Consider the following 24,760-nt stretch of genomic DNA (forward strand, 5'->3'; position numbering starts at 1 on the left):
TCCCGTCCAGACGACGAGGCTGTGCCTAGAGTGAGAGAGGTTGATTCAAGTTGGTGTGTGTGTGTGTGTGTGTGTGTGTGTGTGTTGGGGGGTGGGGGGGGTTGCACATGCCAATATTAAAACAATCAAGCCGTCATCAGCGGCGCTTGGAGCTCATTGTCGGCTGTCAAGACTGGGTCACAGGAATCTTTTAACGCCGTGGGCACACGCCACAGTCAGTCAGTAGAGGGGAGAGAGAGAGAGAGAGAAGAGGAAAAGAAGAAGAAGAAGAAGAAGAGGAAGAAGACTGCGCAGGGGCGCATTGTAATTCAGCCGTTGCCTCCTGTCAGCTGCCCCCGACACCTTGAAAGAGGACAGTCGTGGAAAATGATGTTGTAAAGGCAGAAAAGGGGCACAATATGCGCATTTTCCGTCCACACACACACACACACTCTCTCTCTCTCTCCCCTCTCTCTCTCTCTCTCTCACTCACTGTGACCCCCCCACCCCACCAATCCAGGTATCTTCAAACACTCTCATTACACTGGAGGGGTTAAATGCTTCCGTTTCAGGCACCTTTACAGGTGGCGTTGCGCATTCCATTGCTATTTTTTTTTTTTTTTGAGATGAGGGCCGTTATCAGGACAATGCCTGTGCAACTTGACATCCACACACCTGTGTTTGCGCCAAACCGCTGAGCCTCTATCACCATCAATTATTGATTTCTATAAATGTTTTCCGTGTTCCCTGAGGCGCACGTAACCTCTATTCAGCCAGAGTGCTTTTCTGTTAAACCAATGATGCAGATTTCTTCTTTTGCTGTTGGTCTTCCTCTGAGAGATTTCCAAATATATTCTGGGTGCTCTTAATTGAATTCAGTCGTGTAGCCCTATTATTCTAAGAAATCAAAACCTCGGCCTCATAATTGAGTTTCTGTGCCTGAAATATTAGAAGGCCTCATGAGATGTGGTTGAAATATGGCAGCTCACTCTCTACTCTATATTTAAAGCTCAGTGGATTCTGCTCTGTGGCCCTCAGGCCGTTTCAAAGTCATGTTGTTGATTTTATGTGTGAGCAGCTTTCACTGATTTAATTAGTGATCATACTGTGATGTGAGGAGCTCTTAATGGAGACTGATGTTGCTGCAGCGTGGATGTTTGATACTTTTGTCGTTTTATTAACCCAAAAAACAAACAGTTCTCGGAACAATATGGAGGAGTCAGCAATGAAAACCATGAGAATGAAAGAATTTAAAGATCACAAAGCCAGATGATTCAGGTGTTTGTGACTAAAAATGGCAGCACACTGACTGTACACAGTCTAAAAGCCTTATTAAATTTTTGATCACTCTATGTTAGGCAGTCAGTTGAAGTTATTGCATAAGGTTTGTGCAGGCTGGCGTCACGGTTGCGAACGTTGGGGGTGAGAGTAGTGCCTTAGCAGAGCCAGTGCTATTACTGTCCCAAGCTGTGTCAACCCACAGTCTGTATACATAGCTCCTTGGCAGGCTCTTAACAGGGTTACTCTTCATCAAAGTTGCATGACCGTGCTGAGGGAATTACGAAAGGGGAAGACACTGAGGGATCTTCAAATAATGGGAGAAGGAGAAAACTGAGCCCTGAGCTGTCTCTAGCTATCTGCATGCTGGAGGATCAGTAATTCTCTTTCTCTAGCGTGTTTGCTTTTGCTACAGTTAAGTCCATTGTTGTTGCAATTGAAAGCCTTTTTTCTTTTTTTCTTTTTTTGTCTGTGGTTTAGTCAGAGCGGCAAGAAAATGTGAATATCTTGCCAAGCAAATAACATTGGTGGGAACTGTAAGGCACAAATGCATAACTCTCCAGCTTGAAGATTCCAGTGTTTCTGTCCAGTTATAGAACAAACGTGGCCAACTTGCTCTTTGTTTTACAGCCAGCACCAGCACTTGGAAAATACATTCGAAAGAGAGATTTAGATTTTTTTTAAAGTCTACCTTAATACAACACGCAAACAACATTATGTATGTGTGTGTATATATATATATATATATATATATATATATGAATGTTGCATTTAGATAAACATATCCTTTTAAATTATTCACCCATTTCAACACTTTAAAGTACAGGACACACAAGTATTTGATTTCTACATCAAAGCAAGAAACCAGACCCAGTATTCAAATCAAGCCATAACTGCACTTTTCTGCTACTTGCTTGCATTTATCTCACATACAAGTCCATTATTAGCTTCAAATATAGATATTTTGCACATTGTCTATTTCAGGATAACAATATTTGAATCTCACCCGAACTGTTGGCAGTCGACTTATTTTGTGGGTAATGTAGGTGTCAGGTTTTGTCAAGGAAGGAGAGTGCATGGAATACAATATCTCTGGTTCTGCTGCATCAATTTTGATGCAATTTTGATCTTTTTCTATCTTTCGATCTTTTCGGTCAATGTTATAAGAGTGCAGTTCAAAATCGGTGGCACACTCTTTGAATAGTGGTCAAGGGTTAGGGTTAGGTTAGGTTACATGCCATAACATGTAGGATGCAACAGAGCACAATGGCTCATTTTGCTCATGAGCCTACACTTCAGTATACTGAAGTTCACCCTTCCTCTTGTGTTAGGGTCAGCACTGACCTGTTTTTAGGTTTTAAATGCATAAAAGTACCACATAAGTCTATTTAGCGCATCAAGGCTTTTTGACTTTGTCAAGGACCTTTATTTAAACAAAATTAAACAAAAAAAATTTGTTTCACTAAATTCTAAAATGCTCTAATGAAAATTATGACCTTTGTGTTGTTAGGGTCGGTTTCAACCCAGTTATAAAATAAGATTAGAAAACTATAATTTTCTATAGAAAATTATAATTCTATAAAAAATAATTTGTGCCAAAACTAAAATCATAAATACACTGTCAGCTCACTAACACAGTTCACTGACAGCCAGCTTCTCTCCCAACCCTGTGAGTTTTAGTTAGGGGCTTCCCTCTTCTCAAAACAAACAAAAAAAGGTTGACATGTCCAAACATGACTAAGACCAATTCTGTTTAGAGTTGGCGACTTGTAGATCACACATCTCCAGTTTGCAGCAGGTGAAAAGATGCACATTTCCAGTTAGTCAAGCTCTGGATCATATTTAAGACAATGTCAAATATAATCCAGAAGACACGGACACATCTGATGAGTCTGATGAGGAGGTCACTGGTGCTGAAGCTGCTCCCGCTCCTGCTGAAACATTCAATTCCAAAAGTGGTAACATCTGTTGGAGCTCAGTACCTCCTGATGTACATGGCAGGGCAACTGCTGCAAATGTCATCAAAATGACCCCTGGGATAAGTAACATCAAGCCATGTTTTGATCTGTTTATGCCATTGTCACCAAAAAAATGTGACAAACCTTGAAGGGAAAAAAGTCCACAGCGACAAGTGGAATGACATTGAGGTAAGGAATACCTGGCATGCTTATATTGGTGTTCTTCTTCTTGCTGGAGTGTATAGAACAATGTCGCTTCAGACCTTTCAAATGATATCAAGAGTCCTCAGATTTGACAACAGATACAAGAGCAAAATCTGACAAACTTGCTCCCATCAGGGACGTTTGGGAAAGATGGGTGAAGCAGAGGTGACAGTAGACGAACTTTTTGTCCCTTTCCATGGAAAATGCCCCTTCCGCCAATACATGCCCAGTAAGCCAGGCAAATACGGCATAAAGATCTGGGTTGCCTGTGATGCTAAAACCAGCTATGCATGGAATCTCCAGATTTAAACAGGCAAACCTGGAAGTGGCATTCATGGGTAAGGAACATAACAAGGTAACAGAGAGGTAAGAAGTTGGATGATAAATAATCTTTTTGGGTGACCAACCCTGCTAACATAAGAGATAGTAACAGAAATCTAACACAAGAGGAAGGATACTGAAGTGTAGGCTCATGAACAAATGAACCAATTGGTTCATGAGCAAGCCTCACTTAAACACTGTGACTGATAGGATAGGACTCAAATGTATGCAATGCATTAGGATTAATGACGGTGCAGTGGTTAGCACCAAGCGGCTCACTGGCTCAAAGGTTCTGTGGAAAGTGGAAAAGAAAAGTGGCCTGTCTAAATGGTTTTCTGTGTATATATGTCAGCCTGGTGATATATCGGTCACCTGTCCAGACTCAGAGGATGAAGTGATTATAGAAAATGGATGGATGGTTTTTTTTTGTAACAAACGTTGATAGTGATAAAAACAAAGCCTTTGATAAATTTTGCTGATGTGACGCCCAGACATAAAGATTCTATATATGCTGTTAATGCTAATGTTGGCTATGTAGCGATTACAAAAATCGCTTCCATATTGCGCCTTTAACTACCTCATTCCTGAATGAGAGTAATCATAACTTTTCCTGCTTTTCTTCTTATGCATAAAGAGACTGTGTCACTCCGTCAGCCAGCGCTGAATGGGCGCACTGGAGCACTCTTGGCAGTGAAAGTGTACAGTGTGGCCAAGCTCTCTCTAGTTTTACTGAAAGAAAAACCTGAGAACAAAATGACTCATTTGACATTGGATGGTCTCAAGCTGAGTTACTACGTCCTGTAACCACAGACATAATGCAAGCTGACTGAGGGGCTGACCTTTGTAAGTGACCCCGTGGCCCAGCCCAGGGCCTGTGCAGTCAGTAGGGTGTATAGACTTACCACCTGCCTTGACAGAGTGTCCTCCTTCGCTTTGCTAATGGAGCTGTTGTTTTCTGTGCTTGGGACAAAAGGCGAGCGTTAGGAGAAAGGGATACCTACCTTATTGTGAGTAAGAGGAGTGGTTTCACACACTAGTGATCCCTGGCCCAAGGAAACTGTAATTCACACTAATGGAGAAAATGCCCAGGGCAGCGCTGCTCCTGCTGCTTCAGCAATGGCCTCAGAGAGAGAAAGAGACAGAAATAAAGGGATGAGCGCAGGAAAAGGAGAGGAGAGGAGAGGAGAGAAGAGAATGTAGGAGTTGTGAGGGATGAGAGACAGAGAACTTATGGGGGAGAAACAAATAAGAGGCCAAGTTACCAAGAGAGGAGGGAAAGTACAGCGGAAAAGAGAGAGCAAAGGTGGGAGGAAAGGAAAGTACAAGGGTGACCATTGATTTTAAAGAGGATGAAAGGACGAGGTTGATGGGGAGGACAAAATGAGGTGAGAAAGAGATGTGCTATGGTGAAGATGGGTTTGAGTAATACACAAGAGATGAGAGTGCGAAGTAAAGGACAGAATTACTGTATATACACAGAGGTTTTTGTGGCTTTATCAACACGGAGTCCTTAATGTTACTCAAAAATGACCTGTGAACAATAGTAGTGATATGTTTGAAATTACAGAGACAGTATCTCTGGTGATGATGAGAATTATAAGCTGAATCCGCAGCTGCTTTTCGGAGCTTTACACTGAATTTCAGCTCATCTGTTTATCCCTCCGGACCACAATTTGATTGTTTTGGTTCACTCTCGCTGCTCTCTCTGTGTCATTTTGTGCCAGCTGTTTTCAAGGAGGAAGCTCTGAAAAACCCCTACTGTACACTACCTGCTAAGCAGCAAACAGCAGACAGAGACAGTCAAGACTAACTGGTGAACATAGTAGAGCTTTTAGCAAATTTATTTCTGATATTTCCCTCAGGAGCTGGTAGAAAAAAAAGAGCTGTTGCGCTGTAACTGCTTAGTCTTTCGATGTGGTTCACTGATAGAATTGATTGATGCTGTTGGTTTCACAGCCCAGTATCCCTATGAGTTATGTCCATGTAGGATGATTCTGCACATCTCAATTTATGTCCAGTGACCTAAATGCAGCAGGGGTGACTATCTATGAATGCTGTATGCTGAGAACAGTGTTCTTCCCTTCTCTTCCTGGGCAATTAATTTACAGTTCACCATAAATTGATTCAAGGCAGGGAAAGAGCAAGAGAAAGGAAGGGCATAGGAAGACCAGAACTTTAGAAGGACAGACTTTTAAAAAATAAATAAATAAAAAACAGTCTCTCCGACTGAGGCAGCAGCCGATTTGAATTCAGGATGAGTTTTTGTGTCAATGTACTGTGAGGTCATCCTAATAAATGTTCAGAACACATCTGCACTCATCTCATTTTGAATACTGAGGTTGTTCACGGAGTGGTGCATTTTGAAAATGTGCTTACTCAGTATGTGCATAGATCACAGGTTTTTTCCATCTGTGAACTGCATTTCATCTGGATTAATTTAGATTTTTAGTTTACTCTTACCCTTATTTTCAATCTCAGATTTTATTCTGCGGTTACAGCTTTGCCTGCCTTCTGCATTATGCATTGCTCAAAGGCACCAGGCAGGCAGCTGCTAAAGGAAGAGGGCAACTCTTTCACACCGACGTTTCCGACCAAAATGTTCCAGCCCGTGTGGTGATTCACACTTGCGACCTTCATGTCATAAGCTTTCCTCCGTATCCCGAGGCGACCAGTGGCCCGAATTAACCGGCGCTGACACATGTTCTGTCCTCAAAAGGATTAAAAGGCAATTACAAAGTTTGAGTCATCATTTGTGACACAGACAGGGGACAGGCTGCGGTAAAACCTCAGATAACAGGAATTAGGAAGAGGGAACAGTCAGACCTTGTGTGTGTGTGTGTGTGTAAGTGCATGTATACATACACAGGAAAAGACACAGCTCAACCACCTTAATCCACTCATATTTGATGGGTGGAGGAGTAACTACATGCCGTCATCCATGCAGCTCACTTTGAGATTTTCTGTGAATGTGTACTCTGTGTAGATTCATGATTTTCTTTTTTCTTTTTCTTTTTTCTTTTTTCCTCTCAAAAATGTATTAAAAATGTAATCTTGCTGCAGGCAGCTTTCCTCAGCCAAAAAAACCCAAAAAACATCAGCTCTAATTTAGATGCTATAAATATGCCCTGGCTGCCCAGTTGTAATTGTGGTGCCTGGTATACGGACCATTCTTGTTTCAGAGTGAGCAATAGAATTGTCTCTTGAACAACAGCAACAACAAAAGGAACAATTACAACCACAAATGTCCTGGGAGACGTGCTTTCTCTGAGTTGAGATGCTGACATCAAGCGCACACAAAAAGCCCTATGATAGGGCCCGGACAATAAAACGATAATAATAAATATTGTGATATAGTTTTATATTGAGATGTAAAATTATATTGCCATATAAGATTATGTTATGATTTTCCTCTATAGGAATTAAACAAATGGCTGATATGATTAATTTCCGTGCTTAGATAGCATGCATAGAAATGAACAAGCTGCCAATCCCGTCACAGGAATAGAGGGATGCATTGCATAAGTTTGGGTTTAGGTCAGTTAGGTTAGATTTGATCATTACTATTGTTTTGCCTCAAAAAATGTGAAATGCTCCACTGTTTGTCAAGTGTTTGTCACGTTCTGAACACGAAGAAAAGTTTAAAACCACAATTAATCATCCGGTTTCTTCAACTTCATCTTCACTCAGGAGCAGAATTAGCCTTTAAACTTAAAAGAAAGAATGACTGGACATTTATTGTGATAATTAAGTAAATTATAAACCATTAACTTTTGCTGATCATACATTTCATTATTAATTCCACGTACTGTGTACGACTTGCACAGTGTCTCCCCGACACTGGACTACAAAGTTTATTTCTAGTTTACTCCATGAATGTTGCTCTCATTAATATTGACAAGATGACTCCTGCCAGGCTTTATTCACCACTAGTTCATCAGCTGAGCTCAGATGAAGTGAGTGTTTCTGGCAAACAAGGTTTTCGCCACTTTCAGGACTTATAGTAAGCACTGAGGGCAGGCGGGGATCGATTTCACTCCCCAGGGTAGATAATCAACAGCTCATCTGAAAGGGCAACGATATTGATAGCACTCTGCAGATAGACAGATAGACCACCACATCTGTCTATCGACTCCCCGTGCTGTATTTTCACTGAACATGGATGTACAGAGTGACTTATTCAGACCTGTACAGTATGGACTGTAGTAAGCAGGTAACAGATATTCATATCATTTTTAACAGTTTGGTCTTGCAACAGTGAGAATAGGACTTAAAGGGAAATATATGGTTTGTTACAACTTTGATCCTACTAGTAAAAAGTTAGATGGGCCTGAAGCAGTCTGTATTTGGTAAAGAATACAAACTGAGATGTTAACACTAACACACAAACCACCTGGTGAACACATCCATCAGAGTTTACTGATGAACTCTGTCTTAGCCAAACTTATGTGCAGTCACTTTCATTTTTTTTTTAAACCTTCAAATAAAGTAGAGTTTCAAAAGTCTGACAGTTGAGACCTTGGTGTCGTACCGGTTTGTTGGTGATTCTAAAGCTTATAAGGAGCATCTTTCTTCTACTCAGACTCATGGATGTTAATTGTGATATGCCTATGGAGATAATGAGTGAACAGAAGGTGAACATGACATTAAATCTTAATTGTAGTGATAATAAAAATATAAAAAATATATCATCATGCATCATACCTGCGTGTTCAGATTTGATTGAGTTATGACTCCGCGAAGAAGTAAGAAGAACTGTAAATATTTAAGATCTGGCTACAAATGAACACACGATACATTTGACTTCATCTGGCTTTAGCAGCCTCTCTTTTTATGACTGCACTTAACTGGACAAGCAAAAATTTTTATGTTTCCTAGAAACCTCCACAGGGCTTCCATTGTGGTCCTCCCCTAAATCTTCTTTTTGTTTGTCTGACTCATTGCTACACTCATTATCTGCTCCTGAAGAGTTTTGATCTTCTCTTTTTTTGAAGAGATTTTTCTGCGGGTTCAGATGTGCTGTTCTACTGTTGCAAGCTTGACTGATGAAAAATCCAAAATTTGAAATGTTTTAATAGCCCACAGCTGTGTGAGCATCCACATCCATCCACAATTGCTACTGCAACTGAGGACCATTTTGATTGGCAAGCTAAATGATTAGGCCAAACAAAAAAATAACGAACTTCCGTTTGTGTTTAGAATGCTGGCATTCCCTGGCCCTTTCTCCTCATGCAGTATCTTTGCCTCAACTCTCTTCATCAATGCCTCCCCCTCAATTCCAACATGTCTGATCGTGTGACTGCTTATGTTTCTTGCTCTCTTGTTCATTATTGCAATGATCTGTTATCATTTTACGTATGTTAGAGGATCTCAATACTTCTTTCACCGCTGAAAGTCACACAATAACACAAACAAACTGATGAAGGCAGTGGTATTCAAGCAACTCCGTGTGATCTTGAGGTAAAATGACTCTTTTTGCCAATGGAGTCTGGTGGAGATCTACAAAATTAACAAAACCTCTTTGATAAAAAAGCCTTTCTCTGTAGGAATCATATCCATAATGTTGTCACACACTAATAACAATCAGTGGCACAGACAATTGCCCATTGGATTACATTGCAGCAGCTGTTTGTGGTTGCTGGGTCACTGTCTTTGCCTAATACTGCACTTGATTCTAACAATTTTTGTCCCAAACTCATCAGTGCTATTGTGACATATTCCAGAGGAACATGATCTTTCACTAACCCCATACCAAGAATGAGAAACTGAGAATTTATGTTCCGGTCAGTATTTTTATTTTTCTTTGAAACGATTTTAGAAGATTGTGCTGTTGTTGATATTTTTATTTATTTATTTTTTTGCCATTATGCCAGGGTAACATTTAGGCTCAGGGGCACCTCAAGATATATTTTTCATTTTCCCTACACAAAGTGGTACCTCTGGCTTAGCTGTCCTTCTTCTGGCTGTGTCACAGTAGAAATAATTTTATATGAAATTTTTCAAAATTTCAGCTTTCATCTTTGTCTCTCCTTGTACATCATGTCCAGTGCTGCTGCTGCTGCTGAGGCTGCTTGATAGTGTCAATATACTGTACAATAATGCAGGGAAGGTGTTTGCACCTGCTCTACAGAGCAGAGAAAAGGAGGAAAACTCATACGCTGTATTGAAAGAAGTAAATAAGACGGTTACATAAAAAAATATTATTCAGTTTTGAAAAATCATCATTCTTTCTTTTTTCAGTCCTCAGACTCCTGACAAATTGAATTTTATGAAGTAAGACTGGTGGCTACTGACCATCATTAGCTTAAAAGTAGATATAACGTCATTCCTCCGCTTCCTTAAAACAGCTAAACATTAACCATTGCTTAGCTTAACCTAAAAGTTATGGCACTGAAAGTTGATCTACTGGTCAATGACAACTTGATTACAAAGGCCACATGCTAACAAATCCTTCTCCCCCCCACTGACTCTGATGGTAATCCTGACTTTAACCACACCAAACCCATTACTAACCGCAACTAACATCATAAGTGTGATGAACTATATTTATATCACATTGGTGCACTTAAAGTTAATCAGTGTATTTCAAGGCTGGCAATAATGTATTCAAAAATAATGCAATTAATATTTTTTTTATTTAACAACTGAATTCATACAAAGTGCAGTAAACAGGAAAAGGAAAACCTAAATCAAGTTGTTCCAAGCTTCTTGGAGAACTTGCCCCTCCTCATGTGGATTCAGGCTACTTCCGTGTCTGCTTGTTCTTCGTGCTGCTGAAGATAGTTCTTTTTGACTCTGCCTGTATCTTTGGGGTCACTGTCATGTTGCAGAATGAATCTGGGACTGATCAAACATTTCCCTGCTGGTGCTGTGTGATGAATCTAAACATCTAAAGTACATAAAATGTTTGCACAGTGGGCCCACTGTATTTCCTTTTGTACACAAATCTCATGAAAAAAACAAAAACAAAATCAAACAAGACAGCAAAAAACAAGTCTTGTCTGTGTATCCAAAGCCTGTTACATCTTCTTCCTCTGTGCCATAGAGCTCTATTGTTTTTCAAAAACTATTTAAACATATTATTTTGAGTCAAAAATTACTCTTACTTAAATTTACTCTTGTCAGAGTGCCCAGGCTGTTTCAGAAAATTACAGATCCTTTTTAGAAAAGGAAACTGTATGTATTGTTAAAGATGTATAAATATTCTTGGAAGAAAATACTATAGATAGGGTAGGAAAGTCTGAAAAAAACGAGACATTGATTTTTTTCCTGTGCATCTTTACGTAAGTACAGTGAATGCATCTCCATTTTGTTACCTGTGCAATGAAAGCATCTGGCCACTGGGTGGCAGTGTCTCAATAACAACCATTTCCTGCCGCGGTTTTTCAGTCAGTGATGTAGTTGGAAAAAGTGTAAAAAGTTGATGAAGAGGGAAGGTAATTTAATGAGAGATGGGAAGGCGGATTCACGTTTGTGCTTAATGGAGACAAGCCGGTGTGTCTTTGCTACGAGGCAGCGGCAGAGTCCAAGGAATGCAATTTACATCACACTTCAACACGAAGCACGGATCTAAGTATGCTAGCCTTAGCCACCGAGAAAAGCAACAGATGGTCTAAGAGTTAAAAGGCAGCCTGTAGTCTCAGCAGAATATGTTTGCAAAAAGTTACAGCAAAAATTTGTGGCTGAAGAAATCGCCCGAGCTTCAAATTGTTTTTCAGAAGGTGTATTTTTAAAGCAGTGTATGCTGAATGTACGTGAGAAGGTGAAGAAGGGCGCACTTATATGGCTTTTTCATTAGCCGTTGATACTGAACCTGCGCATTTAGCCATTTTTTAAGAGGCGTGACCTGTCTGTCAGTGAGGAACTCTTGGATGTGGCCGCCATGCACGGGACGACAAAGGAAAGGGACATCTTCAGTGAGCAGTTGTGCGTAAGTAAAACGAAATTACCCTGGGAGAAGTTGGTGGGGCTTATTACCGATGGCGAGCCTGCCATGTGTGGTGAGAGAACTGGCTTGGTTGGGCTGGTGAAAGAGGAAAAAAAGCGACTGCAACACACCCCTGTTAACTTACCTTTCAAAGCTAGTTATCAATAAGGTTATTATTAAAACGAATAATAATTGATTGCAGAGGCAGTTATGTAATATGAGAGAGTAGATACATCTATATAGTCTTACAGTTACATCTGGCCCTTTGAAGTCAACCACAGCGCTGATGTGGCCCTGGATGAAAAAAAAAAAAACATAAAATACTTGCAACTATCATTTATGCCAAGTTCATATACACGTTGAATGAGACTGACATAAAATGTTATCCTGACGATAAGGGTGCCAGATGAGAAAATGTTCATTCAGATTGTTTTGAAAGACGATGAGGAAGAACCTATATTATTGTCTCATGTGGAGGATGTGCTCTATAAATTCTACCCAGGTCAGGTCCGCTCAGAGTTGTAGAAATCAATCAAGTTTGATAGAGTTTGGCTGCTTTACACTCTTGAAAATCAGTTGTGCATTATGGCATAAGTATGTGACATGGTTACATATTTGATTTGACACATTAGTTTGGGCATGTTCTGTTCTGGTGGACTGTCTTAGCTGCAGTGAAGGCACAAGAGGTTGACACCAGCCCCAGGATCTGTATGGGTCATGCTAGTAGTTTAACCCAATTGAGATCTTAAAAAGGTAATATTTGTTTTTATGTTGTATATGCACTGCTGCCATTGCCTTTATTTGTTTTATTTCAGCACAGAGTAGTATTTGCCTTTGTGTGATAGAGTGGGCAGATGATGACTGATAAGACACCAATCTACATAAGCAGGGAGAGCTGCTGTAAACATCACTGATGGTGAGATGATCAAATCAGTCGCTTAGGCACACCTCTTCATCTGACTCCCTGCCAAGCTGTCCTTCCTTCTCCACCTCTCCATCCCCACTAATTCCCTCTCAACTAGCAGGTTTATAGCTCGGCACCCGCTGAATCTTCCAATGTCACCCTATAGGTATAAAAAAAAACACACAGCGCCACTTTTCAACCACACACAGAGAGACAATTTCCTGTTTTCACACAGACACATTCAGCTCTGTGTCAACAAGCCTCTGTTGCAATCCATGCTCATGTGAGATTCTCCTTTCAACCCTTTATTTCTTTTTAATAGTATATGAGATTTGTTTTCGAATTGGCAGGAAATGGCTAGAATCTTATCCGCAGTCTAGAGCGTATTTTTCCGAGGAGCGGTGTCAACTTTGTCTAATTGCATTCAGAGATTTGGCCACAGGGGACAGACAAAGGCTTTGGCGCCCACCACGTAAATGATAGAAAATCACATTTAAATGTGTAGAGAGAAGTGAAAAGCTGATTAATGGAATTTGCTTTATTGTCCTGTGTCCTTCACTTACTGTAGGTGGTTTGAGCAGAGATTTATCCACCTTAATGGTCCAATGCCAGTGAATACATCTCATTAAATCCTCTCCCGGCCTTTGTTTGTCTAATAAAATCAGGAATTACTCCCTTTTTGTGCATCAGTGACTTCAATGAGGCTAGTATTAGAATTAGTAAACCTTAATACAATGAAGAATATTAACATGTAAATATTGATTCAACTGTAAATCTCAAATGACTATGTCCCTTCCTGGATTGCTCATTTATGTGTCTGTTTCTGTTGCTCTTCCAGTAATCGCAAGTCCCTGTGCACTATGTGTACTGTACCATGCATTTTCTTCCACATATTATTCACCACTACTGTAAGTGGAGAATACTGTGCAAAGGCACTGCAGTTCAGATAAACAGGTAAAATAGATGTTACTAACAGCCTAACCTGACAGACACATTTGCATCATATCTGCCACATGTTAATCCCACACCTGGGTTAAGAATATACATTCGATTATGTAAACTACTACCTGCTTTAAGTTGACAGAGACTTAACCTGCCTCATTATAGATCCAGCATTGGATGATGAGACAAATAAAAGTGTCATTGTGCCCTGTAATGTGCTGAACATGTAAATTACGAATGTTCCTGTCACCTCACTTAATGTAAATATACAGTATGAGCTTGGAGACATTATGTTAACATTATGCAATTTTTGGCAGGTACTAAGAAGCACATTTATCATTAGTTAAAACCTTTGTATTTTTATAATTGAGATGAAGCAACCCTGGCATTTGGCTTTTATTGGCATAAACAACATATATAACTTATAGATCTATATAACAAATAGTGTAAAGTACTGTATACAGGTACATTATGTTGTACTGAATACAGTTGAAATTTAAGCTAGCTATTGTTGATTACACAGGCAATAAAATAAAACAGACACAAATTTACCATACTGCCGTAACCAATTAACTTTAATTCTGTGATTTGGCCAAGCAATAGGAAAAAAAAAAAAGTTGACTGCTAACCAATGGTTCAGGAGTATTTCTTTGATATGCAGAAAATACCGCTTCACATTACTTTTTAATTTGCTAGAGACAGTTACAGACATATCCCTGAGCAAGGTGCACAAGGCTACAGTTTATCTAAATCATTATCAAGGTGTATTTTTTTTTATCTACCAACAATTTTATTGCAAAAAACAGAGACGCAAAAGCACTTTAATGCTTCAGTGTTAAAGTGGCAGGATGGAGGAGATTATTGCACACTATAACCTGCTATGACCTAATTAAAACAATGCTTTCATGACTGAAGTATTGTAAAATTAATGTCAAGATCCATGTATTTTTGTTTTGCAAATAGGAGGCCTGTATGTTGCAGCCCTTTTTTTTTTGTTTTCATGATCTAAGTCTAACTGTTGGTAACAGAACTCTATGTGAGGCTTACTGAGCGGAAGATACAATACATTTTGCAGAGACTATAATCAGTATGTGGGCACAAGGTATTGTATGAATTTAGTACAGGTAATTTAAACAAATCATCTTTTCATTCTGAAAAGCTCATTGATTCATGAATTATGACATGGCTTATTTTGAATTCAAAAGTCAGCTGTAATAGCTGAAATAGAATTACATGCAGTTTGCACTGAGACTTATACATCCATTAAACCAGCAGAGGTTAATCTACTTAGATGCAGGAGATCATGTAGGCTTTTTCAGTTTGACGAAATTAAATAAATCCATGTCATATTTTGATTAAAGAGATTTTATATTCTTACTCAAATAGGTACATGAAACCTGTGCTCAGACTCCCAATTTCAAATTTGCATACAGCATTGTGAGAAGAAGTGCATTCATAAATGTGAATATGGCCTTCACAATAATGGTGAAGCATTGGACAGAAATGAAAAAGAAAATCAGGTAAATGGCTCCTCAAACGAAAAGGTTACCATCTAGAAAGCATTTTCAGATAGTCTTGCTTTTACTTCCTTTATTTCTATCAGTTCTTCATTGAGAGCTCAATAATATATGAAATATGAGCCACAAGTCATTTTTTTGCAGCATTGTCTCTGGTACGCCAGTAACTAATGATGTGATTCTCGCTTCAGTATTGCTAATCTCGTCCTTCATTTTAATATTCAGTAATATCATTGCCCTGCTGTGTGAGTCAACAGCCTTATGTATCTGAAGTCAATATGGCAGGGACAGTGACTAATTGAGAATTATCTCCCAAGGACCAGAGGCCAATGGCAGTGTCCTTCAGGGCAAGGCTGATAATGCTAAATACAATAAGATGACAACATGTAGCTACGCTTGCCGTTTCCTGTTAGGCAGCGGATCGATCTCAGATGTTAAGCCGCAAGACCCCGGCTCGTCTTTGGCTGTGGCTGTCAATGATTTCACGAGGTAGTGAGAAATGGTATTTCATGGGTAAACAAAAATAAGCCCGTACAGATGGCATTATTTTTGTTCACCCTCTACGACCTGCTGTCATTGTTAAAATGGCTCAGGTTCTGCTGAAATGCTGCTTGTCATTTGTCACACTCTCTCCAAGGTCAGAGTCCAGGAGAGGGTAAGCTCACAGCTCTATAAATAGCCTGACTCCTCTGAAAGTATTGCATTTGTATGTACGGGCCATGCACACAAGTGTACACAGCAAGCCAGTGAGGAAGAAGCTAATTAGCTTCTAAGCTAAGGGTTTGATTAATATCAGGAATCTTAATCCAACATCTCAGAGGCGGCATTAGCATTTTCATTTTCCATAATGTTTTATCATTCTCATCCTCCCCCATTTTGAAAGTTAGATTTATACCAGTACAAGAAGTAAAAGGACACGTGTAGGTGCTGAGACATGTACTTTTTAACTATAACATAACAATAATCTATATCAGTCTGTATGTGTCCCTATTTACTGTGTTCCAGCTTGTTGCTGACATCGCCTATTGCTTTCAATTGCGGTGAAGCCAGCAATAAAGATCACACTCAGCAACAGCTGAAAGGGCAGATCCTAACATGCAGAGATGTTCAGAATACACACTGAACATCTGTGGTTGTTTTTTTTTTTTTTTTTTTTCCCTTTCTTCTTCTTCATGACAGGCTGGTCTCATTTATTATCTCCAGCTGAGGAAGAGGAGGGTGGGACCAGCAGTGCAAATCGCCTAAATTTAGCTATAGTGACCAACAGCAGACACATTCCCAAAAAAACAGGGGCTGCTCCTTTAACAACATTCACAGTAACACAGCTTGATGCCAAATTCAGACTGATTGTACAATATGTATAATATAGCATATAAGTACTATAAATACACCGCAAGTTAAATTTTCAGTCAGTGCAAACAAGCAGGAATCAGCTCTACTGTCTGTCCTCTCTCCAGTTGTGTTCTGCCCCTGCTTTCATTATAACCCTCCTGTAATCATGTATTTCTTTACATTAAGTTGTTTTCTCTCAGTCTTGTAGGCTATTCTTGCTATTTCAAAGACAGATGAGGTGATTACAGAAAATGGCCTCTGTTAGCACACAGTTCAGCCATGTGATTGTTGAGGGACTGCGCTGCAGCAATCAGGAGAGTTTTTCTCCATTGTCCTGTCGTTGTCTTTACTGCCTTTTTCCCCCCCTTTGTTTTTTAAACGCAGATGCCTTCCAAACATGGATTATTGAAAATGTTATAGAATAATCTCACTGCAAGTGATGTAACTGAAATTGTAGGCAAATAATTAAACCGGCACTCTACTTGATTTTACAGATAAAGTTCATTTTACTAGTCATCTGTGAAGACTGAAGTGTAATATCCAGCAATGGGGTTCCATAGCATTTTATTGAATTTGGATCCAATTATCGAATCCACTTTTTAAATCAGAATAATTTCAAATCCCTTATAGAATTGTTTTAAGTTGTTGCTTTTAGTAATCTCATCGAATTAGTAACATTAGTTGTAATGTAGGGACTGACTGACTATTTTGTCACTGTCTCTGAGACATTCATTAACCCGTTTCCTCACTCATTTCTCTTCTCACTTGGGGGGGGGGGGGGGGGGTGTGTGGTGTGTGTTGCAGCTGCCGAAGCTATAGAGGCTAAAATAAGAACAACACAGTGAAAATAGAATGAATTCTTCTTTGTCATCGATGAAAAGCAATTAGATCACTGATGTTTTGCATGCACAACTTGGATGGCAGATATTTAAATGAAGGACTTGTCGTTCACCTCTTCATCATGAGAACCCCCTGCAAATATTACATTTTGTAGTTGTAGCAGAGAATGTGACTGAAAGAGCAGAGTTGAAAGGAAATTGGGTATTTTTCTAAAAACTGAGCCAGATCCAGAATGTGTGACAAAATAGCCACCAAATGCCACCAGGGTCATCCAACTTAGAACTTAAAACAGACAGCCTTTATTACAGTCAGGGGGCATGGCATTTGAAAGCCATTTACAAGGCAGGGACTGTCTGACAAAGTCAATTGAATAGCACTGCTATGACGTTGCATTATGGGATGTGTAACACTCCAGTTTTGGAGCTTGATCCACACTAGGGACTAAAAGTCAGGACATCTTGACCTTTGCTGGTTCAATTTTGAACATCTTTTAAAAATCTGTCCCTCGCAAGGGCACCAACTTTATGGAAGTACAATAATCTATTGCTGCAGCACCAAAGTCAATTATAAATAAGAAAAATTGTAATGAAACAAACTGACAAACTTGTGCTTATTTCCATACCTTAAATAAGTTCTTGTGCACTGCCTGAATATTTTGTTGTTAACAGCAGTGGTGTCAGTCAGGTCCTGCTGGAATTCATGCATGGATTAACACCATCATCACTGTTCACTCAGCTATGCCCCTAACAACAAATGTGTCCCATTATTTTCTGTGGCCTACTTGACTTGATGAATAATTGATTGTATTGATTGAGTGTGATGGAATTTGCCCCAGAGAGAGCCAGGTAGAATTACAGTCAGAGTCAGTTAAATTAAAAGATGGTCTAATCATTGTCTGGGTTGAATAAATAAATAATAAGTAATAGAAGTAAAATAAGAGGAAAGAATTTTTTCACATGCATGCATGTAGTATATCTTCTTGTTCTGTTCGGACACTAAGATTCAATAGACTTTAAGCGCATTTATGATTTCCTTTTAATTTTTTGTAACCTTCCTAAACCCCATTTGGACAGGATGTAATATTATAGGGAATGTGGGGGAATAAAATATTAATAAAAGAGGAAGCCAAAAATCTCCCCAGAGGGGTGCATGAATTTGAGTCAAAAATCACACTCCTCCTTCTCAGAGTCATAACTCAGTCAAAGTCTAAAATAAAATAAAAATAAATGCACTTTAAAACTATACAAAAAGGATGCTTCAGAACTTGCCTAAGAATTAACAATTTTTCAGTTTTCTTCAGTATCAAAGTAAACCAGTGTTATTTGTCTGTACATCCATGAGGACAGTGCAGACAAGAACTACCCTAAGCTAATTTGGCATACTTTTAATGGTGCCAGTTGGCCAAGATGTGAACAAATACAGACAAAAAACAAACAAACAAAAAATTAAAAATGTAATCCAAATGGGTTGCTTGTCAGAGTGACAACAGTCAGCAGAGATGGGAAAGGTATTTCTGTGAATTCACATCAGAAATGAGATGTTGGCAGGGTGTGAACACTACAAAAGTGTAGATTTGTTTAATCCACATTCCTATAGACCTCTGTAATGTAAGGCCTATGTAGTATCAGGCCCTCAGAACCAGCTGCGTTCCCCAGGCTGACTAATATCAGAACTGAATAGATTAAAATGGTTTTAAAGGAAGCTCCATGGTGTGTAAACAGAATAAAACATCAGTTTTTATTGGTGGATTTACTTTATTTCCCCAGCTAGCATGCCCACAGTGAAACTGGAGAGCTCATAAGATTGCTGGTCAAAATCAGTAACATAAAGATGAAAACATAAAGACAGAGGGAAATTTGTGTGATTTCATCAGTTGCCTGTGGATATTACGCTTCACTTTGCCAGAGGAAAGAAAGACATACACACACACCTCTCCCTGAGTTTATCATTACTTTTAAATAGAGGTGTATCTGCTTCATAAAACAAACTATTGATGTATGTCAAATTTCAAAAAACACCCAAAGGATAGATTTCTCTTTTCAGTAAAGTTGTTTCTTGATTTCAATATTGTGTAGGTATCATTCCAACATATGTTAAACACTATTAGTAATGCTATTGTCATAGCACATTTTGTCAATCTGGCCAGGGCAATGATGCTTTTCAAAGTGGAAACCAGTTTTTTTTTTTTTTTTTTGTCAGAGGATACTACCTCCTGATTGCTGAACAACACAACAAAAAGCTAAGTTGCTCTTAAAACGGAGGTGTAAAAAATAATAAAATCACAAATATAATCAAAGTAACAGTTAAGGACTATTTATATGACTTCTTTAGCCAGTGTACCTATAGCTTAATGTGATGTTTTCCATCTCTGGCTTTAAGGATATAATTTTTTCGTTTGTGCTCATTCAGTGGGTTGGTTCACTGTATTTTCCAGTTAGGTATTCAGTGAGCAGGGGTTGCTTCTACCACTTTTGCTATATTGACATTTTGCTCTGACATTTAAGTATATGCAATTATGTAATCACTTTGGCAAAGGCTATAGAGACATTCCCAAGAGCTGACACTGTGCACAACACAGACATACATTTTTTGATGGCAAAGCATGTAACCAATAACTGTCAGACTCCTGTAGTTTTCCTGGTGTCATATTGACGGTGCTAAACAAAAGGGAAAATTGGACAAATAAAAGATATTTTCATAGGAACAGCTCTTTGTCCTTGTGCTTTTACTTTCAGGCACAGGAAAATTAAGGCACCAGCTTTCTTGTTGTTACTAACCAACCTGTCAGGAGTTTATTTATAACCCTGTGTGTCCTTTTGTAGCAGAGACTTGCACCTTTATGTGAAGTAAATAAACACATTTTGAAAGTGAATGACATGCTGGCAGAAAATCACCAGAAAAGCAGAGGACAGAAAAATGCTCTTAAGGAATCAATTTGAGTTACAGTGTGTGTTTATGTTTAGTTGTGATGTGGTCAGATGTGGCATACTAGTAATAGTAGTAGAGATGACATTGAATAATGTTAATGTCAGAAAGTAATGGTTCTGATGTCACATTGTTAGCGAGATAGTTTTTTATTTTTTGGTTTGTCTTTGCAATTAAAGCATTTTTAATCTAACAATGCTTGCAACGCTTATCGGTTCCATTTCATTAAAGAGGCCACAAAGGCCCCAGCCATCCAGTCTAAATAGATTTATTGAGAAATGTATTTCCTCTGATGAGGGTCTAATGATTATGATAAAGTCCAGTTGCTGTCTCATTCCTTCTGCCTAAGCCAACCGTTTATCAGGGACCTCTCTATGCATCTGCAATAGTGGTAATGAAGAAACTAAGCGGGACAAAATTCTCTTACTGGTTCTATCATTGCACGCAATTAGGTCAATAAATTGAGGATGATGACTCAAAAGTGGCTAAATAGAAAATTGAGGGAGAAAATGAGACAGGGAGAAAGTGTAGAGGAGAGGGAGAAAGGATCTCATGCATGGAGGCACAAGGGCAATTTAGAGTTGCTGTCAGTTTTCAAGGACACGTCAGCCTTTTGTACTATTAATGAAATGAGCACTGTTCCAAGTCCTGATAATAGATCCTTCTTATGAGTCCAATGGGGGCTGTGATTAATGTAAAACTATATCCATGTAATATGTCTCTGCGGTCATGGTGACAATGAACTGCTTCTATGTATTCAAGATGGTGCAAGTACTCTGAAGTTCATGTTCACTTTTAAAATAATGAAAAAAAAAAGGTAGATTTGTGTTGCAGCTGGCAATGTTGTCTACTCTGTATGCTCCTTTGTGGTACACGTGAAACACCTGGAGATACTTCAGTTATGACTGGCTCATCAATCAGCATGTATTTCATTTGCATGACTTAGATACAAAAAGACTGCTTTTAAAGCACCATTTCAAGGGCTTGCAAAATGGATTTTAGAGAAAATCTGAGAGAGATATAAAGAAAGCTTCTTTGTAAAAGCAGGGCCTAGCTCTAATTGTCAGTCATTTGGTCTTCCCCTCCCCTCCGGCCAATCAAGGTGTAGTAGTGGGTTGGTGGCCAGTAATCACTGCATTTCACCTGCAGGGTTTTGTGGGTAATTGAGGCCAGGCGATGTCACAGAGTGGAGAAATTTATAGGTGGGAATTCACCTTATCAGAGGAAGCAGACCCATCTTAAGACCCTCTTATACCAGGACTCAGACATGGCGTTGCAGGAAAAAGCTTCACAAACTCCCCTGGATAGCTATTTCACTGTAGATACTATCAAACACAGCATACTTAGATTGCTCAAACTGAGCCTTTTCTGCAGTTGGAAGTTCTCATCTGCCAGATGTAGTGACATCTCTGTCTGAGGTTCATAACACACAACTCAGCTGCAGAGAGAGTGACTCTTGGCAGGCAGACTGTGTTTTCTACAGGTTGGAGCTGTAACCCGAAGCAAAGGTTGGTCAAGGAATGATTGAACCATGCAAACACTTTCCAGCTTTTCAGCACTGAAACGTGAATTAGAATCTCAGGGTTTCATTTTCAGGCTTTACAGGCTCATACAAAGCCCTTCACTGTGCAAGAGGTTGGATTGACAATACAATATCTCTCAGTGACCCATTTTAATAGGTACTGTAAACATTAGCAGTGTGTGCAGTGTGTCCAGTAAGTGATCATCAGGATGGAGCTGCATTGTTATGCTTTTATATTGGCTTTCATTTCATTTGGCTTTCTTTGAACAAATATCTAGCTTTATACATTACATTTGGTGTCTGTTAAGGTGTTGATAACAATAATCAAGTTTCTAAGTAGCACATCTATAAAATTTAAAGGAGCTATTTGTAAGGTTTGGTATCCAACGTTGGCATTACCAGCTGTTTACTTACCAGTCCAGGCCAGAGGAAACGTTGCAGGTTCAGCATTGAATTTCCTTTACTCAGCAGGTGCTGTCTCCAGTGGCAGAAAGCAATAGCAGTGTTTTGCTTCTAGTTCTATTACTTCTTTTCTTCTAATTAAGGTAGCAAACCAACCAGTTAGCCCCAGCCGGCCCTTTCCGATAGTGACTCACTGTAGTGCCTAGACTGCCTTGGCTTTATGCAGCACTGCTCAGAGGTTGTATTCCAACCTCTTGTATTGTAAAGGCAACAATGGCTGAAGCTCTTTGCAAGTGGCCATCACCACCACCTGCTCCCTGCAAGAAACCACATTCGGCAGCAGAGAAAATAGACCCTTTACTCAATGTAAAAGAGACTATTGTGTACTCTGTCAGCAGGGAGAGGCACATCTTAAAAATACGCTATTAGTATTTTTTTTCCTCTCTGACCTCCGTTTCTCTCTCTCTCTCTCTCTCTCTCTCTCTCTCTCTCTTTCTCTCTCTACAGGACCTAGGTGGGGTGAGTCCTCCTCAGAGGAACTGGAAGGGGATTGCCATTGCTCTGCTGGTCATCTTGGTGGTCTGCTCCCTGATCACCATGTCTGTCATCCTCCTAACACCAGGTAACATATCAGTGATTGTGCTCTGCTCTGTGTCTTAAAGGCCCCACGTGTACTTGGCAGCAGGTTTAGGGTGGGTGGATGGGTCAAATTTACATGACATTAAGACGCCAAAGCTGCTTTTGTGCAAAAATTTACAATGGATCAAATGACTGTACGTATTGTGAAAAGGTTGTGTATACGGATAATCCCACAGAGAATCGTCACCTAACACCTAACAGTTTCCCTCAGCTCTACCAGGCTTTTAAGCTTCTTTAAGGTCATCGTTTTGGTTTTAGGGCCCACAGATTCAATTGTGATTGACAAAATGACAGCAGAATCTTTAATAATAAATGAATTAATCATAAATTAAAGCAGCTTTAAGTATTTTGGAGTTGACTTCAACAGGAATCCTCAATGCTGTAAAAGTCTAAACGTGTTGAAAGTTCTTGCCTGTCATAAACATACACGGCCATGGATGAACTAATTATTCCTTTCCCAAATGTGTCAGTAACGCGCAGCTTCCCTCCAAAATATTTGAGCTGTACAGAATTCTAAGGATGAGATTGGAAGAATACACCAAACTGAGTTGCTCAACCAATTGAAGCCAATTGGCTGTTTTAATAGTGTATTAATACCACTGCTGATTTCTGTCTAGTGTCCAACTTAAAGTTTCACTTTTTTTTAATATGAATAATGCATCATATGATAATGTGAAAGGGTTTAGTCAAAGTGAGAAACCCACAGAGGATTATCAACAAATCTGTACTAGCCTCAACTCAACTGTTTTAGTGTCTTTCAGCTGATAGTTTCTGATTTTACCACCATTAGTTTTACTGCTGTTTACAGTGAGAAACTTCTGTTTAACTCACACTACCTGGCTTGCATCAAACAGGAGACGGACAAAGTTAGCAAATAGTTAATGAACATAGTGAAGCATTTAGCAGATGTTTTTCTGGTTGGGTTGACCCCCAACCAGCTGCTAAAAGGAGTGTGAATATTGTGCTTACATTTGTCAGGTGGCCAGAAACACAACTCGAAATGGATGATAATGTTGCTCTGTGATTGCTGCACGTGTAAATATGTTAACGGTTTCCTCATATGTCAGTCGTATCAACTTTAAAAAGATTTTTAGCTTGTATATGTTGTATACCTGCCACCAAAGTTGTGAAAAAAAAAAAAAACACCCAGTGTTACTCAGATGTAAAATCATCTCAATCCACTGCCCATGCAGCCACACTCTCCCCTGGTGTATTCCACGGTTGGTTAGACTTTCATTGCCTCCATAAACAAACATGCTGTGTGGAGTTATCAAGGAAAGCCAATATGGCTGACATTCAAAATGACTTGGCCCTCCTATTCTGTTCACAATCAGCAGCTGTCCTATTCAGAAGGAGCTTACAATTGGCACATTCTCTTTATGCTAAAAGCATAACATTTCATAATTAAAAATGAAACATTTCCAGAGGCAATGCTGGAGCAGCTTGAGGATTTTCTAGCCCAGTAATGATCATGTTAATGAACATATGAAATGCCATTGTTAAAAAAAAAAAAAAATATATTGTTCCACATGCATCTTTTTCATTGTGTGTATGTATGTGTGTGTGTGGTGTGTGTGTGTGGTGTGTGTGTGTGTGAGTGAGAGTTCCTTTATGTACATCTGGTTTAAAAGGACACTCCTGTCCTACATCTGTCTGTTCATTTTTCTTGTTGAATTAGAAACATGGAAGCCTTGTGGTAACTGCTGACTGCTGATTAAAATTTTCGGCAGAATCCTATTTTGTAACCCGATCGTTGAAGCTACATTCATTAACTTTTTGTGCCACACAGGTTGTGTGTGTTTTATGTGGTGGGGTTTATGGGAGCCATTTTATTTTCATTTTTTGCTTTAAACAGCTGCCTTCTTGACGAGAGCTGCAAAACTGAACTGTACAGAAATACACAGGCAGGCATGCAAAAGAAACTTAAAAAAAAAGAAACTGAAGCCTGAAGTGTGGACCTGGGTGATATTTCTCTGATGTATGTGTTAATATGATATATCTTTTAGGCGCTATAATCAACCAATAATAGTCACCATACTTTAATATGGGTCAAAATCTAATACAGGTACTTAA

General features: G+C 39.3%; 1 protein-coding gene across 4 annotated transcripts in view; it reads left to right on the plus strand.

The window, feature by feature from the left end:
* Window positions 1-24,760, plus strand: part of LOC108901333 (inactive dipeptidyl peptidase 10) — a 231,937-nt gene that overhangs the window by 129,595 nt on the left and 77,582 nt on the right. For all 4 annotated transcript variants that reach the window (XM_051072573.1, XM_051072571.1, XM_018702801.2 and 1 more), the window contains exon 2: window positions 22,556-22,670. In XM_051072573.1, the coding sequence (XP_050928530.1) occupies window positions 22,556-22,670 (115 nt within the window). The remainder of the gene's footprint in view (window positions 1-22,555; window positions 22,671-24,760) is intronic.

The sequence above is a fragment of the Lates calcarifer genome, linkage group LG1 (assembly GCF_001640805.2).
Source record: "Lates calcarifer isolate ASB-BC8 linkage group LG1, TLL_Latcal_v3, whole genome shotgun sequence".
Taxonomy (NCBI): Eukaryota; Metazoa; Chordata; class Actinopteri; family Centropomidae; genus Lates; species Lates calcarifer.